The sequence below is a fragment of the Arvicanthis niloticus genome, chromosome 13 (genome assembly GCF_011762505.2).
Source record: "Arvicanthis niloticus isolate mArvNil1 chromosome 13, mArvNil1.pat.X, whole genome shotgun sequence".
Lineage (NCBI taxonomy): Eukaryota > Metazoa > Chordata > Mammalia > Rodentia > Muridae > Arvicanthis > Arvicanthis niloticus.
In genome coordinates this window covers 15,076,075-15,091,784 of record NC_047670.1, presented here as the reverse complement: position 1 = coordinate 15,091,784, position 15,710 = coordinate 15,076,075, and the positions used below count along the sequence as shown (strand labels likewise).

Here is a 15,710-nt window from a genome sequence, read left to right as displayed (position 1 = left end):
GTGGGCACTGAGCTTCTGCCACCTGCAGTGTACTGACACCACCTCTGGGTGTGGAATGTAATGCTGTATAGTGCTCAAGCTGTGCCCAACAGTCTGCTGAATTTAAAATGTTTAATACTTCTACTTATTTACGTGGCTGTGGGTGTGCAACGGCATATACTTACAGAGGCCAGGGGACCACTTGTAAGTCAATTCTCTTCTTCCGCCCTTACCCACCCAGGGAGGTCTCATGTAAATCCAAGGTTTACACTGCCAGTCTGGACCTAGATCCTGCTCTGTCAGACGTGTGGCCTACATGGATCACCTAGCCCTTACCTGCTCTCCCATGTGTCGTGCAACCGACAGCCTCCACAGCCCTCCATTTCTGTCCAGGCGCTAGCCCGTCACAGACCCTTCCCTTACATCCTCACCTGCTCTGAAAAGAGCCCCAGCAGCATAGTGCATGGCCAGTGCGTGCACCAGCTGCCTCGCTGTAGTGAACACCGGTCCTCTTTCAAACACAGAGAAGGAGAGAGGAGTGTGGTCGGAGGCTATGTACAGCTTCAGGGAAGCATGGATGCTGACCAGCAGACTCACTGGCTGGATGACCAGCTTCCGTAACTTCACTGGGTTCACCAAGGCCTTGGCGTGCTGTGTCACCTGCACGGGCAGCACCTGCCTCCCTGTAAGGAGCTGTGCATGGTGACCAGCCAGCCTGCTGTGAGGAAGGTAGGTGTCAAACAAAGTTTTGATGTAGTATACAAAGGTGTCCTCCACATACAGCCGTGCTGGTTTCAGTTCAAAAGTGACCTCGCTGACATCGAGGAAGTCCTTCCCCTCAGATACAGTGAGGCAAAGTTTGATGAAGCAATTCTCCTTGTATTCTTCCAAGTCTTTGCTGGAGACCAGGAGACTCTGCACTCTGGAATACTGAGCAGGCTCTGTTTTCTCTCCTTGGCAGACCAAGACAGCGAAATGAAAATTGGACTTGTTATAGAGCTGGTTGTCCAGCTGCAGGTCTCCGCAGTAGACTTCCACTCTGTAAAGCTGGAAGAAGTTGGAGGGAGGCTCTTCCCCTGGGAGGCCACCAGGCACAGGAGACACATGGAGTAAAATGTTGTCCAGGGTGAGCCTCAGCAGTTCAGATGGTGCCTGGTGTGTAAGGTCGTCAGACACTGCCAGGCTCAACTGGGTGATGAACATCCTGAAAGTGACCATCCTCTCCAGAGCTCTAGGGAAAGGGCAAATCTTGTTAGTGTCTCTGGTTTCTTTCTTATTTCTATTTTAGGACAGTGCCTCACTGCATACCCTCTGATGGGACAGAATCTCATAACAAGGGAGAACTCAACACGTCTGGACAGAGCTAGCTACACTTGATGATTATTGGGAAATGTTCTCACTAGGACTATTACAAGCTCTTGTCATGTTTCCCTATGTGTTTTCTCTTATCAACAACAGACTTTTTTTCTCCAAAATTCTTCATTTTATACACTAATTCTCTGTTATGATGATCATAGCAAAAAGAGAAACAACATTCCTTATATTAAAAAAGATAAGCTGAACAGAAAAACGAGAGGTTAGCATGCACCTATCAACCGTGCACACATAGGAAAACCCTGCACACACAGCACGTACCTATCAACCCTGCACACACAGCACGTACCTATCAACCCTGCACACACAGCACGTACCTATCAATCAACCCTGCACACACAGCACGTACCTATCAATCAACCCTGCACACACAGCATGTACCTATCAGCACTGCACGCAGGCATGTTCTGCTCTCCCTGTTCCCACTTGTAGAGCTGTCGAGCCCCTGGCCAGGTCCATGTCATCTTTGGGGCACTTCTCCCTCTGCACTCACCACTACTCTAGTGTGCCATGTGTCCCAGGTTACCTTCCTCTGCAATACTGTCAGTGCACAAGCATGCAGTTATTCCTCTTCTGGGTGAACAGAACTCTATTATAACATCACTTCCTCTCTACCTACTTCCCATTTCTTGACCTTCCTTAGTAAAAACTCAAAAACATTTCCACAAACTTTTTCCCGGATTCTTTCCTTTCTTTTCTCTCTGAAACTTGTTGCAAGCTGGCTTATGCTCCACTCTGACAAAACCATCCCTATGAAGGTCACTAGTGTTAAAGCCATAGCTGACTTTCAGCTCAGCACCATCTGCCCATTAGTAGCTCCTCTTCTAGGACACACATCCTTCCTTGTCTCCCAGCTGTCTGCTCCCACTCACCTCTCCCTGTGTGTCCACACTGCCCTTGGCTCTGCTGTCTTGTGTGCCAGGTGTTCTGCTTCAGGCCTTAGCACTGCCTGTGTGCTGGGCTGGAAAGCCCTGCCTCTGGTAGATGAGGTTCTTTACAGCCTTGCTGTTTTCAAGTTTAAATGCTACTCTCTTGAAAAGGTTTCCCTCAAACTAACTTTTCAACAACTCTACTCTCCTTGTCCCAAGGCCCTGTCCACTCACACATCTCTAATGGCTGTTTGTCATCCGTGTGGAGTGCTGATCTTCTACTATGCCCATGGAATTTCTGTGCTCCAGCCTCTCCCATTCTGTACCTGTGAGAATGTAACCTTTCCCTCACTGTTTCCCTATCCCTGGATAAGACCTGACATCCAGCAAGCACTTGAATGCATGACCCAGGAAGTGCAAGCCAAGCAGGTATGAGCAGACACTGTGCTGTTCTTACTTTACCTCCAAGTGTGGGCATTGTGGCTGCTGTCATTAAGACTCATGCCTTAGATACATTTCTGAAATATGTGTGTAAGCTTGAGATTTTGTGCTATATAATTTAAATTTTATTCTCCAAATTTGTTATACTGTTGTTTCCTTCCGTCCTTCTTTCCCTCTTTTCTTCCTTCCTTTCTTTATTTTTCTTTTACAAATACTTTTGGACAATGTAAGCATTCCTATCTAATAGCATTTGAAGTATTATAAAAAATTAGCTGAGTCCAAACTACTGAGTTTTTAGTCATATATAGATAAAAGGAATTTATTCTTAAAAGTCCTAAATAAATGCATGAAAATTGGTACTATTATTTTTATTGTAACTTAATTTTGCGATTATAAAACACATAAATCTAGTACAGAAAATTACTATACAGAAATTATTAAGCACTGAAAAACCCACATTTTGATTTTTTTCTCTTCCAGTATTGTCTATTTACACAGATGGAACATATATGTCTTTATATATTCAGTGTCATAATATGCTTGTTTTACTCTATATTAGATCACATGCTTCCAGCCCACTACATCCAATAACACTTATATCCTGTGATATAGTTGATAAGGATTTGTAGGCTTAGTATCATGTCACTATAACTAACAATGAAATAAATACCTCTGTGTATATCCTTGTCTACTGTTTTCATGATTTTCTGAACTCTTCAAACTTTTCAAACTGGATTTTTTTTGTTTTTTTTTTGTTTGTTTTTGTTTTTTCAAGACAGGGTTTCTCTGTGTAACCCTGGCTGTCCTGGAACTCACTCTGTAGACCAGGCTGGCCTCAAACTCAGAAATCCGCCTGCCTCTGCCTCCCAAGTGCTGGGATTAAAGGCATGCGCCACCACCGCTCAGCTTAAACTGGAATTTCTAACCCAGTGTTCTCAACCTTCCTAACCCTGCTCCTTAATACAGATCCTCACACTGTAGTAACCCCTGACCATAACATTATCTTCACTGCTACCTCTTAACTGTAATGTTACTACTGTTATGAATGCAATGTAAACATGTTTTCCAGTGGTCTTAGGTGACCCCTGTGAAATGATCATTCGACCCCCAAAAGGGTCATGACGCACAGATTGAGAACCAAAGAGTGCTTTGAATTCTTAATATGTAAATATGTGGTACTAAGAGTGCTAAAGAAAATAGTACCGATTACATTCCTATGACAACTGTATATGATGAAATGCTGTTAACTTGGTAGGTACTATCTTATTTATGCTTCTATCTTTGAATATTTCTATTTCTATTTCCTCTTCCTATAATTTTTCATTCATATCCTTTATTCTCATTTTCTGTTTTGGGAGGAGGGGATATCTTTACATTATTTCTATTGAATTATATGATTATTTTAAGTTAAGGATATTAATTATTCTCGTGGCTTATATTTTTATTTAGTTTTTGGGGGGCAAATGCTCATGCCTGGCTCATCTGTGCAGGTTAGAGGCCAACTTGTGGGAACTGGTTCTTTCATGTTTCCACGTGAGCTGTGGGGATGGAACTCAGATCAGATATGGTGGAATATGCTTCTCCCTGGGAGCCATGATGCCATTCCCTCCTCACCCAACTTTTTGAGACAGGGTGTCTCTCTGAACTGTAGCTTTGCACTGGAGTTGGCCTGGCTGGACAGTAAGCCCCCAGGGTCTGTGTGTCTCCAGTCTCCAGCACTGTGTTTCCAGGCCCATGATGCTATCTGGCTTTCCTGTGGATGCTGACCTCTGGTCCGCATGCTCATACAGCTAGCATTTTACCCACTGGGTCATCTCCCCAGCCTCCTTGACATTAGACATGAATCAAAGGCTCTAAGAAGTATGTTTATATTTACTGTCGGTCTAACTGCAATCAGTTATTTACAAAGTTCTTTTGTAAATGTAGAGATACTAGCTTGCATCTTACACAGTAATAATGGTATTATTTGGAAGAGCATGGTCTTAGCTTGAAAATCAGTTTGCTGAACTTATCATAGAACTGGGAGTCTCAAGAAAGATATTATTGTTATCTATAAGTGCTGGAGGCATAATTTAATAACTAGATCTTTATTTATGGATCACATGATAATTAACCAAAACCTTTAGTATGTTTGTAGAGACAATGCGAATGATAAGTCATAGAGTTATAATTTTAGGGTGTGACAAGAATGATAAATAGGTTTACAGTACTATAAAGAAAGCTCACTGTACTGCTGCTAGAAAGACAAACCCACCTGCTGGCGCTGGTAAAGATGGGTCCTGCTTTTCCTTCTGGGGCTAGGATGATAAAGACTGTGCCACACTGTTGGACGATATCCACGTACACATAGCCAAAGCCAGTGAGGAATACAACCTGCCAAAGGAATGTTCTGAATCTGATTAATAAGAAATAAGAACACTGTTGAAATGGCTGATTTAAAGTATCTCAAGTTCTGATTCAACATGCAAACACTTTCTAACCATGTGTACGGGCTATTTGGTTGACTTGAAAAAAAAAAAATCAAATCCAGATTTTTCAATAACCAGGCTGTGAGGTTCACAGAAACAGTGATGGATGATGGGGCGTGGGTGTCTTCATTCTCTGGTTTTGGAAACTGGCACTAGCCCCACGTGGGCTGGAGGCCAGCCATGGGGCTAGCTTTTTGTGTGCATATGAATTGCTGTGGGAAAAAACTTATAACTCAGGACTGTAAATGCAATGTGCAAACCTTTTCAGGTGACTGTGTTTTGACTTACTATTAGAGGGACAACCTCACAGGCTGAATATAAAACATAAACTCTCTCCAAATCTACCAATAAACCCCAAGATCCCTCACGTGACCAAAGATTTCAGTAAGTTCATGTACTTAGTTTCAAAGTTAATTTTTCAACTATGAGAGAGCAGAGTGAATGCTAACAAATAAAAGAGTGTCTGCTCAATCAGGAGCAGGTGCCAGCCCAGCAGAGCACATGTCCTTCAGCATGAAATACCAGTGTTGCCTGAATGGATAAGTATGCGAAACAGACCAGAACTATGTGAAAAACAACTGCAAGAACATCATGTTCACAGTTAAGGTTACCTGAGGGGAGAGGCTGGGTCTCGTGATCTACAGCATCGCACAGGTCCAAGTCTGGACCCTTCATTATGGTTAAGACAGTGATAAAAGAGCAAAGACTGATAATCCCTAGATGGAACAAAGCTAGTTTGCCTGACAAGCAGTGAATGTATTCTAATGGCACACAGAGGCACCAGCGAGTGCTTACACACTCATGGGAAAGAGTCATGGACTCACACTTGGAAGCAATGTCAAGGTCCCTGGGCTTCTTTTACTGTGGCTCCTTCTGCAGAAATCCTGGCTGTCACAAGCTTCCAGGGCACCTGGATGTTATCCTGCCTCTTCTTTCTCCCCATTGTGCCCAACTGTGACCAGGGCCTCTGTGCTGCTACTGTTAAAGTCTCAACTCTCACCTGCATTCATCTCCACTCTTGGGCTCTCTGGACCTAGAACACGCCCCAACCCAATTCAAAACACACGTGTGCATCTTTAACACAGTTTGAAGGACACTTTAGGAAGTTGTTATGTTCCTATTCCCCTCCTTAGCTCTGCATTCTAAAAGCAGTTAAATACATTTCTACATGATCACAAAGCCTACTGTTTATTAACTATTTACAGATATGACACAATCACTGGAGTCTAAACTTTTTGAGAACAAGAAAAAGCCAACTTGCTGTGCTTGTCTTTGATATAGTCAACTCTCCCCAACTGTTTTCCAAAAAGTATTTCAAAGGAGTCTACATCCTGAATTTTCTCTACTTGTTCCAACATCAGAATTAATTTGATTATCATAAAAATTAAAATGTCTCATCTTAAAACTCTAAAACTAAATGAATTATCAGAGAATCATTCCCCATTACAAAACTTGCTATCACAGCCCATGAGATCTACATGATGAAAGGAGAGAATCTATCTGATAGAGAATCTAATCTGCCTTCTCTCACTGGCTCAGCTCCCATGTGTACATACCTACACTAAATAAAGGTAATTTAAAAGAAAATCAAAGACATTCTTTGTATGGAAGTTTTCTATTTACATATTCAGTCAACCTTTGTAGGACAGCTTTCAACCAGGCTGACAGATCTGGGATTACTAACTTGGTGTAACCCTTTAAAGCTCCCTGTCAGTCTTGTCCATGACTGTCCATGACCTTACAATCCAGAGTTTTAGCAGAGCTGTCACACCTCGAGGAAGGAAATGAAATGATCAGAACAGGACACTAGTTAGTGTTCGGCGCATCCTCAGAGTTCTCTCCAGCGAATAGGAAATGAAGATGTTTAAATAGTCTAAGGTAATACAGACAAGGCTACCTGATGGATTGCACTAAGTACCCGAGGGACTTTTGATAGTAAGAAAATTAGCTTTCAAGGTACTTCTTACTAAAATGTCTGGACTTTGACTTTTACTGTCTATGGCTCCTTCCCTCAACACTGAGAATGAAAGAAAAAGACCCATAGCACTTCTCTACGCCTCTTCCTGTAGTCAGAGCAACAAACCCCAGCTTTGTTAAATACAGAGGACTGAGCGGAAATTAGCTACTTGTGGTGATCTGAATGAGAATTGCTTCCCTAGGCTTTTACATTTGAGTCCTTGGCCCCTAGTTGATGAAACTGTTTATGAAGGTGTGTCCTTGTTGGAGGAAATGTGTCACTGGAGGTGAGCTCTGAGGTTTCAGGGGACTCGGCCAGTTCTAGTGTTCTTTCTTTGCCTCTTACTTGCAGCTCAAGATGTGAGCTCTTGATGTTCCTGCCACCATTCTTTTGCCATGCCATGCCATGCCATGCCTATACTGGGAAGAGTAAGTTTAAACCTTGTTACTTATATACCCATGTGTGAAGTATGTGTTTAAAAATTTTCCTTAAGTTTCTTAGGTTGTTTCACAGAACCCAGGTGGTCCCCAAACATTTTATATAGCCAAGGGTGACCCTTACTCCCAGATGCTAAGTGCTGAGATTACAGATACACACAGCCAGGTCTTCTTTCCTTTCCTAGCCTCCTCTTTCTTTTTTCTTTTGTCCTCCTCCTTTTTTCTTTTTTGTTCTTCTGAGACGGGTTCTCATGCAGCCCATGCTGGCCTCAAACCTGGTCTACAGCAGGAGCTGGCTTTGAATGTCTGATCTTCTTTTCATCACTCACCTGCTGGGATTCTAGCCTGCACCAGCACCCCCAGCTGTGCTGAGAGGTTCTTTAAAAAGCACCTCAGCTAGAAGCAGAGTACTATGAAGAGGTCTAAGTATGCTAAGAGACTGCCTTCGCATCTGTGTAAGAAGCAGCCTGCTGTCAGCAGGGATCTGCTCTAAGATTTCTTTCTGCTTAAAATCTTGGGTTTAAACTTGCAGCCCAGTCACTCAGATGTTATTCTGAGTGCAGCATCTACACTGAGGGGATTGTGGTAGACTACTAGCAATACGTCCAGAGTGTCTGAAATAAGTGACATTTGATATACAGTATCATATAAGGTATTTGTACTGAGGAAATAGTGACAGTAACTGAAGCAGAGACAAAGGCCAGGTGTGCTACACCTTTTGACAACACAATAGTGTCATTTACAAGGCTCATGCTTCTGATCCATGCAATTGAATTAAGTTTTTAAAATCTCTTAGTATTTTACGTAAGTTTGTGATTCGATGCTGGGCTGCATTCACAGCTACCCTTGGCTGCACACACCTGGGACATGACCCAGTAGCTGGCAGGCTGAAGTGGAGATGCTTGTAAAGTCCTTTGGGCTGAGACATTTGGTTGGTGGCTAAAAATACAGATTTGGAGCTTAGGAGGAGTGTGAGGGCCAGAGAGATAACTGGGAGTGATCAGGTGATAGTAGCTAAGGCTATGAATTGAGTTAGATCACTCAGATAGGAAAAGGAGAAAAGAGACATTTCTAAGATGAAAGCTTGGATAGGGAGATTAAAAAGAGAACAGTACATATTCTGGGTATGATTTCACCATCTATATACTTTTTGAGAAACATTTCAGAGAAACCTCTGCTCCTGACTATCTTGCAAGTGCCCGTGACTCACCCAGGACAAATGATAACACACAGGACACTTGGAGGTCACTTGAGAGGTTTGCTGGTATCAGTTCTGGCTCCAACATGGGGTTGGAATGTATGAGAGAAACAAGCAAGCAGCTCCAGTACCTACACAGTTTCTAACTCAGACACTCACTTTGACAATACCTTCCATATTTAAATTCCTGGACAGAGGCTAGCTACCAGTTGTGTTAAGTAGTAGTGTTCGTGGCAACTCCTGTGGTATGCACCAATATACACTGACTGTCAACTGTGTTCTGACTCATGAAGGCCCTTAGTGGATGTATCGCCTGGTAGTTTTATAGACATGACGAATGTCCAGCATAGTTTACGTGCTTTTGGGAACACTGTGTTACAGCAGACCAATGGAGTAGATAAAAATACTTTCTGGTGTGCTACTGGGTGATTTGGCCAGTTACAAAGAAAGTGTCTAGGAGAACCCTGGGTTTTCTCACTCAGTCTACTTCTTACTGGCTTGGATGAATATGTAGAGTTTATGCTCACCATATCTGTACAGGAAACAAAGCTACCATGGATATTTAATATGTTAAAATTATGAGAAGTGTCACCTACCAACCTCCTGCTTTTTTTTTTTAGTAAGTACTTGCAACAAGACCGGCTAGGCTGACAGTAACAAGACTAATCTTACTGTGCTAGGAATAAGTGTAAAGTCAGGTGTATATCAAGTCTGCTGAAGACCTGGGGATGTGGCTGGCCACGGTTCAGTAATCGACAACAGTCTGAACATGTTAATAAGAAGTCAAGTCACTGCTTTATTAATGAAAGCACTGGGTAGACCACATTTGGAATACTTACTGTGTGTAATTCCAGTTGTCAGATTTTACAGAGGGAGCATAACACACTGCTGTGTTCAGACAAGGGTAACTATGGTGATGTGTTGGGAGATCCATTTACTGAAGGAGTGATTCAAGGAATCAGAATGTTGGGCTTGGGTAAGGGAACACTTAAGAGTGGTTAGGCTGCCATCAAAAAACTGTATTGTGGCTGGGCAGTGGTGGTGTACGCCTTTAATCCCAGCACTTGGGAGGCAGAGGCAGGTGGATTTCTGAGCTCGAGGCCAGCCTAGTCTACAGAGTGAGTTCCAGGACAGTCAGAACTATACAGAGAAACCCTGTCTTGAAAAACCAAAAAAAAAAAAAAAAAAAAAAAAAAACCAAAAAAAAAAAAAACCAAAAAAAAAAAAAACCAAACAAACAAACACCCAAAAAACTGTATTGTGACTGTAGCAGAGGGGAAGTAAATACTCTGTGGTATCCTAGATCAGTGGTTCTCATCCTTCCTAAGGCTGCAGCCTCTTAATACAGTTTCTCATGTTGTGATGACCTCCAACTGTAAAATTATTGTTGGTGCTAAGAGACAGCTTCCAGTTGTCTGAGTGAGGACAGTGCTTCTTAACATCTCCATTGGAAAAGCCAAACTGTGACACAGGGATGCTTTGAGATGAGACTCATGGAGGGGGGGCTCTGTACTAGGCGAAAGGGGCAGACAAGAAAGCTGACCAGAGGCCGGTCAGTGACCTCGACTTGGTGGAGGGAAAATGGCACTGGGGATTTATGAGAAGAGCCAGGGGCCAACTGGTTGATTATATTCTGTAAGCAGCAGCCTCTCATCAGCAAAAACACTCAAAAAGCGAATTGGCCTGACCATCTGAGAGGCTGCGGTGATCACCGATCTACCTTAGACTTACTATACCCAACTACACTTTATTTACTCAAGTTCTTGAGTTGAGAATTATGCCTTATTTGGAAACACGGTAGTGGTGCTATGCTCTTGTTATTCTGGTGCTTGCAAGGTGGAGAGAAGAGGATCCTTGGCGCTCCGAAGCTGACTAGCATAGTGAGCCTCAGATTCCAGAGAGGGACACTGTCTCAATTTCTTTTTCTTTGACATTTAATGGCTCAGAAATATCATGCACAGGAAGTGAAAAATGGGTAAAGTGCCTGAAAATTGAACATGAGGATTTGAGTTTAGATCCAAGAACACACGTGAAGCTAGATGCAGTAGCCCGTGTCTGCAATTTCACTGTTCCTAGAGTGAGGTGGAAGGTGGAGATAGGAGAATCTCTGAAGAGACCCTCAAAGTAGAAGGTAAGGTCTATGACTTCCACATGTGTACTGCACATGCAAGTGTCCATGCTCAGATGCATGCACATATGTGTACACATGCACAAAGATAAAAAGAGATTACTTTGCATAAACAGTCTGATGACTTCTCATGATTTAAGGTTGAAGCCCACCATTTTTGAAAGGTCACACATGGTCGTATTAATTCCTAAATGCCTTAGAACTCTGTCTTCTCCTTTTCTTTCTCCATATCACAGCCACCCTGGCATTTAGTGCCTTAAAGGGAGTATGCTCCAATCTGAGCTTTGAGGCTTCAAACATGTTCTTTACGCTTAGAAAATTCTCCCACTCTCTTGTCTAATTCATGTCTCTACAGCCTTGGAGGTTCGGATGGCAGGCCCTCACCCAGGGGCACACTCCTAGTCCCTTGGAGGGCACCTGTTTCCCTTCTTCACAGCACTTGGAGAGTCTGCAGTAATATGACTATTTGTTCTTACTAATGACTGTCTCTTTCACATGTAAAGTTGACAGCATGGGCTGTTACATCTTTTCTCAGAAGCACCAAGCTAGTATTTGTTGGCTGGATGAAGCAGGCTGTAAATAGTTGCTAGTTACATGATAACCTCTGTGTGCTTTCTGTATCTTGCTTTGACTTTTAAAATATACCATTGCCTAACTACCAAAAATAAGGTTCTGACTACCAAAAACTGAAATCCCTTATGCCACAACAGGGTTCCAAATGATTCTGCTGATAGAATCAAAGTAATGACATCATGCAAATTTGTTCCATATGCCTTCACTGTTTACTGAGATTCTCTGGGCTCAAAGAATCCTTCTTTCTGAGGTTATAAATTTTTTTGTATGTATTGTGCCTTATACTCTGTTTCAAAATTATAAAGCACAAGACTGTCCCAGGTTAAAAACAAACAAACAAACAAAAAAGCAGCCTGGAGATGTTGCAAGGATTGGCAGAAAGCCTGTACCCATAACAAATTTTTGAGTGATTTCACTCTACTTGTATAGGTCAGGGTTGAAACTTGTGTCCTGTCCCTCAGACCTAGGCCTGAGGAGTTCCTGGAGGGCAAGGCAGTAGTGCTGCCCAGGGCTGCTTTCCCACCAGGAGTCAGGTATTTCTCTCCCCAGTGCTTTCTATGTCTGGGTATTATTGACGGGGTGTGAGAAGGTCTGAAAGACATCTTGTTCAGAGGAAGAAACGCACCACAGTCTGCAGGACATATGGTACACAGCTCCTAAAAGATGAATGGGAACATGAGCCTCATCGGGGTCCTGCCTCCACAGGTGATAAGGTGTTGGGAAGAGCACCTCTTCTGGGCTTTGAAGTATCCACTGTACAAAGGCTGAGGAAGTTTAAACTGAACGGAAACTCCCAAAGTGTGGTTTGGCAGGGAGCACGCCTATGGTAAGGAACTCCTTAGTCATGTGTGAGATCAGGGAGCATGCCTATGGTAAGGAACCCCTTAGTCATATGTAAGTAAGATTTCAAAAATCTTCATGCTGATGCAGCAACTTCCAGGATGTCTTTTGTAGACTGCTCAGACTGTAGACATCTGAGGCTGCACAGATGCTGCAGGTTTTCAGCTTAAATGAGGGCTGCTGACTTTAAAGCTCACCCTGGGACACTGGGCCAGTACAAACCAGGTGGGCGGAGTGAAGGGCTCTCCAGGCTGCTGAACCACTCTTTCTTCTGTTCCTGACCCTGCGTCTGCTTCACAGCTACTGCCTTCTCAGACCTCTCCCACTTTTCTCTCTCTTAATAGATTATATACTTCATAAACTCTAGTCTACAAGTCATAAGTCTCTAGTCACTTAATTTTTCAGCCTTGCTCTCCATGGCTCCACCCACTCTGCCTCTTTCCCTCTGTGTGTGAAATTCCTCTGCTTGTCCCTTGGGTCTCTCTGGACACTGTGTCATTCACCATTTTCTTACTTGCTCTTCTCCTGTGTCAGGAATAGTTCCTTCTACACTGTCCTCACCCCAAGAGAGAGCAGTTCTCCTTGACTCTGTCCTCAGGCCTTCTGCTCACGCCAGCTTGCCACTTCTCCTTGTGTTACTCTGCCTTTGTTTTCAAAACAAATGTTTTGTGAAAGACCTTTAAGAAAATGTTAGATGTATTCATCTATGAGAAGCAAAGAAGCTCTAATAGAAGCTATCGTATAAGAAACCTTTAAGACAACACCCTCAGCGAGGTGAGCAGGTAAGAACAAATACTTCATCATTCTCCTTATCTTAGAGTAGACACATTTTAGAGAGACAGAAAGCACAACAGAAGCTGGGGACAGGAAGAAGAGTTTCTGTTTGGTGATGAGAAGCTCTGAAATTAGGTAGGCACTGTTATGGCTTAGATATAAAAGGGCCCCAAGGGCTCATGTGGTAAAGGCTTGGTCTTCAGCTAGCAAGGTGAGTGGATTGTGAGGTGCTGGCTTCACCAGTGGAGCCAGCTGCTCCTCCTAGTTCCTAGCTGAATCAACAGGTTACAAGGAAGTGGGTCTTAGCTGAATGAAGGTCACTGCAGGTGTGCCACAGAGGGATGAATTCTGTTCCCTCTCTTCTCTCTCCCTGTTTGTTGCACTCCCTGGTGAGAGGCTTTTTTTTCTCCAGACTCTTACACCTGATCTTGCCTGTCAGTGGCCTAAGAGCATTAGAGCTAGCTGAACTGAAGAGCTCTGTCACCATGAGCCAAAATAACTGTTTTCCTTTAAGCTGATTGATTCTCTCAGGCATTTGTCATATGACAGAAGCTGGAGAACAGTGTGGTGACTGTACAACACTGCAAATATAGTTCAGCTTAAGCACAACACAAAAGAAATGCTAGGTACAATGTCCTCCTCAATACAAATACTGCCAGGAACACTCAGAGAATGGTGAGACATTCAATGCTGAAGTCTAAAGACATATTTATGGAGTAGATATCTGTAGATTACTAGTATAAACATACATATTGAGAATAGGCATGCTTTCAAAAGAAAGAATTAATCAAGAGTTAATACTATAGCCATCCTAAAATATGGACAGCTGAACTGTGTACTTAAAGGAACCTATAAAACTATTTTATCTTTGACATTTTAGATCTGAGATGAATTCATTTTACCATGTGGCGTCCTCACATATTTACTATAAAGTGTCCTCACACAGAGCCAGCGTCAGCATTTGTTTTTCACTTTGAGATAACTTCCTTTCTTCCTTCCTCCTTTCCTTCTTTCTTCCTCCTTCCCTCCCTCCCCCCTCTTTCTTTTCTCTGTGTCTACATATGCTAGCACATGTGTGTGGAGGTCACAGGATGTGTGTGGAAGGTGATTCTCTCCTTCTCCCACATGTGTCCTGGTGATTACATGGGCTGTTGGACTTAGGAGCAGGTTCGTTTACCTGCTGAGCCATCTTGTCAGTCCAACAAGTTCAGCATTTAGACATCTGAGCTTAATATTCATGACCCATATGGAGGAAGGAGAGAACAGGTTCTCACAGGCTATTCTCTGGCTTTCACATGAGCACAAGGATGGAAGGAAAGAGGGAAGGAGAGAAGGAGAGAGGGAGAGAGGGAAAGAGGGAGGGAAGGCAGGCAGGCAGCCAGCAAGCCAGCTGGGTCTTGGGTGTCACTGACCTGTGTCCCCTGACTGTTGATGTCCACAGGGTCACTCCACTCGGCTGCCATTTCTTCCGTGGAGTCTACTCTCAGAGAGAGGCTGGGAAGTAAGTCCTTGCTCTTGCAGTCTGGGTAACTGATAATCTGGTGATACAGCTCATGATGCACTGAACTCTCTGGAGGAATTCTTTTGCAGTAAACCTCAAACTTTGGAATATCTGAAAAGTTAAAACCGGGGGTGGGGGCACATGCAGATTTGGTCTTAGAGACATCAAACAATGCAGCAGGAATGAGAGACACTTTATTAAGTTTTCTTCACAGGACCACAAGTATCTGCTACCTCAGGATCTCCCCAAGCATCTACTCTTCCGCTGTTGTACTTCGGGGGCGTGAGACTTACCTCTGATGTTCTCCTTGGTGAGCATCGTTACTGGGCACCTGTTGTGGAAAACTACTCGAGGACTTGGGTCTTCGGAGAGGGTTAAGTAAGTGACTCCAAAGTGCTCTTGATACGTCAGTGCTATTGCCCTGGAACAGACCAGCAACAACGCGGTTTCAGGGGACACGGGCTTCTCTCCAGTTCATGTTTATTTCAATGTACGTATTCCAGACTCTGGAACATGGCTTTTCTAACTCAGAGGGAATGTTTTCCAGAAAAGGAGCCTGTCCCTCATTTAATAGTTAATGTAGGTGTATATAGGCTTACTACTGTCATAGTAGTAGTAATATTCAGTTACAGTAAAACACTAAAACATGCGAAAAAGGGTTTTAAATTAAACCCTCCATGACACTGTCATAGAATTGCTGGCCTTGTGCTAACCTTGTTTGTGGCCCTTGTCCTCAGTGCTTATCTGCCTTAAGTTCTTCAAGTACGGCACTTCTTCCTCCCCAATGAGTTTGGTAAATTTTCGTAAAGGAAAAACTGACCCATTTTTAATTTCTTTCTTTCCTTTCTAGAAATTTCAGAGAATTTGTGTGTTTGCCCTATTTTTTTATTCTAAATGTAGGCAACTGGTAATATGTGCTATGAATTTTCATACAATGACCATACATGATCTGAATTTTGACCACCAGAGCAAAGCTGGGATTCTTTGTTTTAAGCGGCTGCACAGGTACAAATAACCTGCTACCATGAGGAGAAATCTCCCACTGTCCTATAGATTATCAGGTGGTATTTATGTTTAAACAGAAGAAAAATTTCTCTCTGATTACTGTACTAATTATCAAGATCAACTAAAATAGGTGGCTGCAGTTCTTAGTGGATGATGAGGAAAGAAG

The 15,710-nt window shown here is 43.1% G+C and overlaps 1 protein-coding gene across 4 annotated transcripts in view; it reads right to left on the bottom strand.

Moving 5' to 3' along the window:
• Positions 1 to 15,710, bottom strand: part of Vps13b (vacuolar protein sorting 13 homolog B) — a 567,993-nt gene that overhangs the window by 20,024 nt on the left and 532,259 nt on the right. For all 4 annotated transcript variants that reach the window (XM_034516325.2, XM_076911256.1, XM_076911258.1 and 1 more), the window contains 4 exons: positions 14,833 to 14,960; positions 14,451 to 14,650; positions 4,918 to 5,036; positions 411 to 1,210 (listed from right to left, as the gene is read on the bottom strand). In XM_034516325.2, the coding sequence (XP_034372216.1) occupies positions 411 to 1,210; positions 4,918 to 5,036; positions 14,451 to 14,650; positions 14,833 to 14,960 (1,247 nt within the window). The remainder of the gene's footprint in view (positions 1 to 410; positions 1,211 to 4,917; positions 5,037 to 14,450; positions 14,651 to 14,832; positions 14,961 to 15,710) is intronic.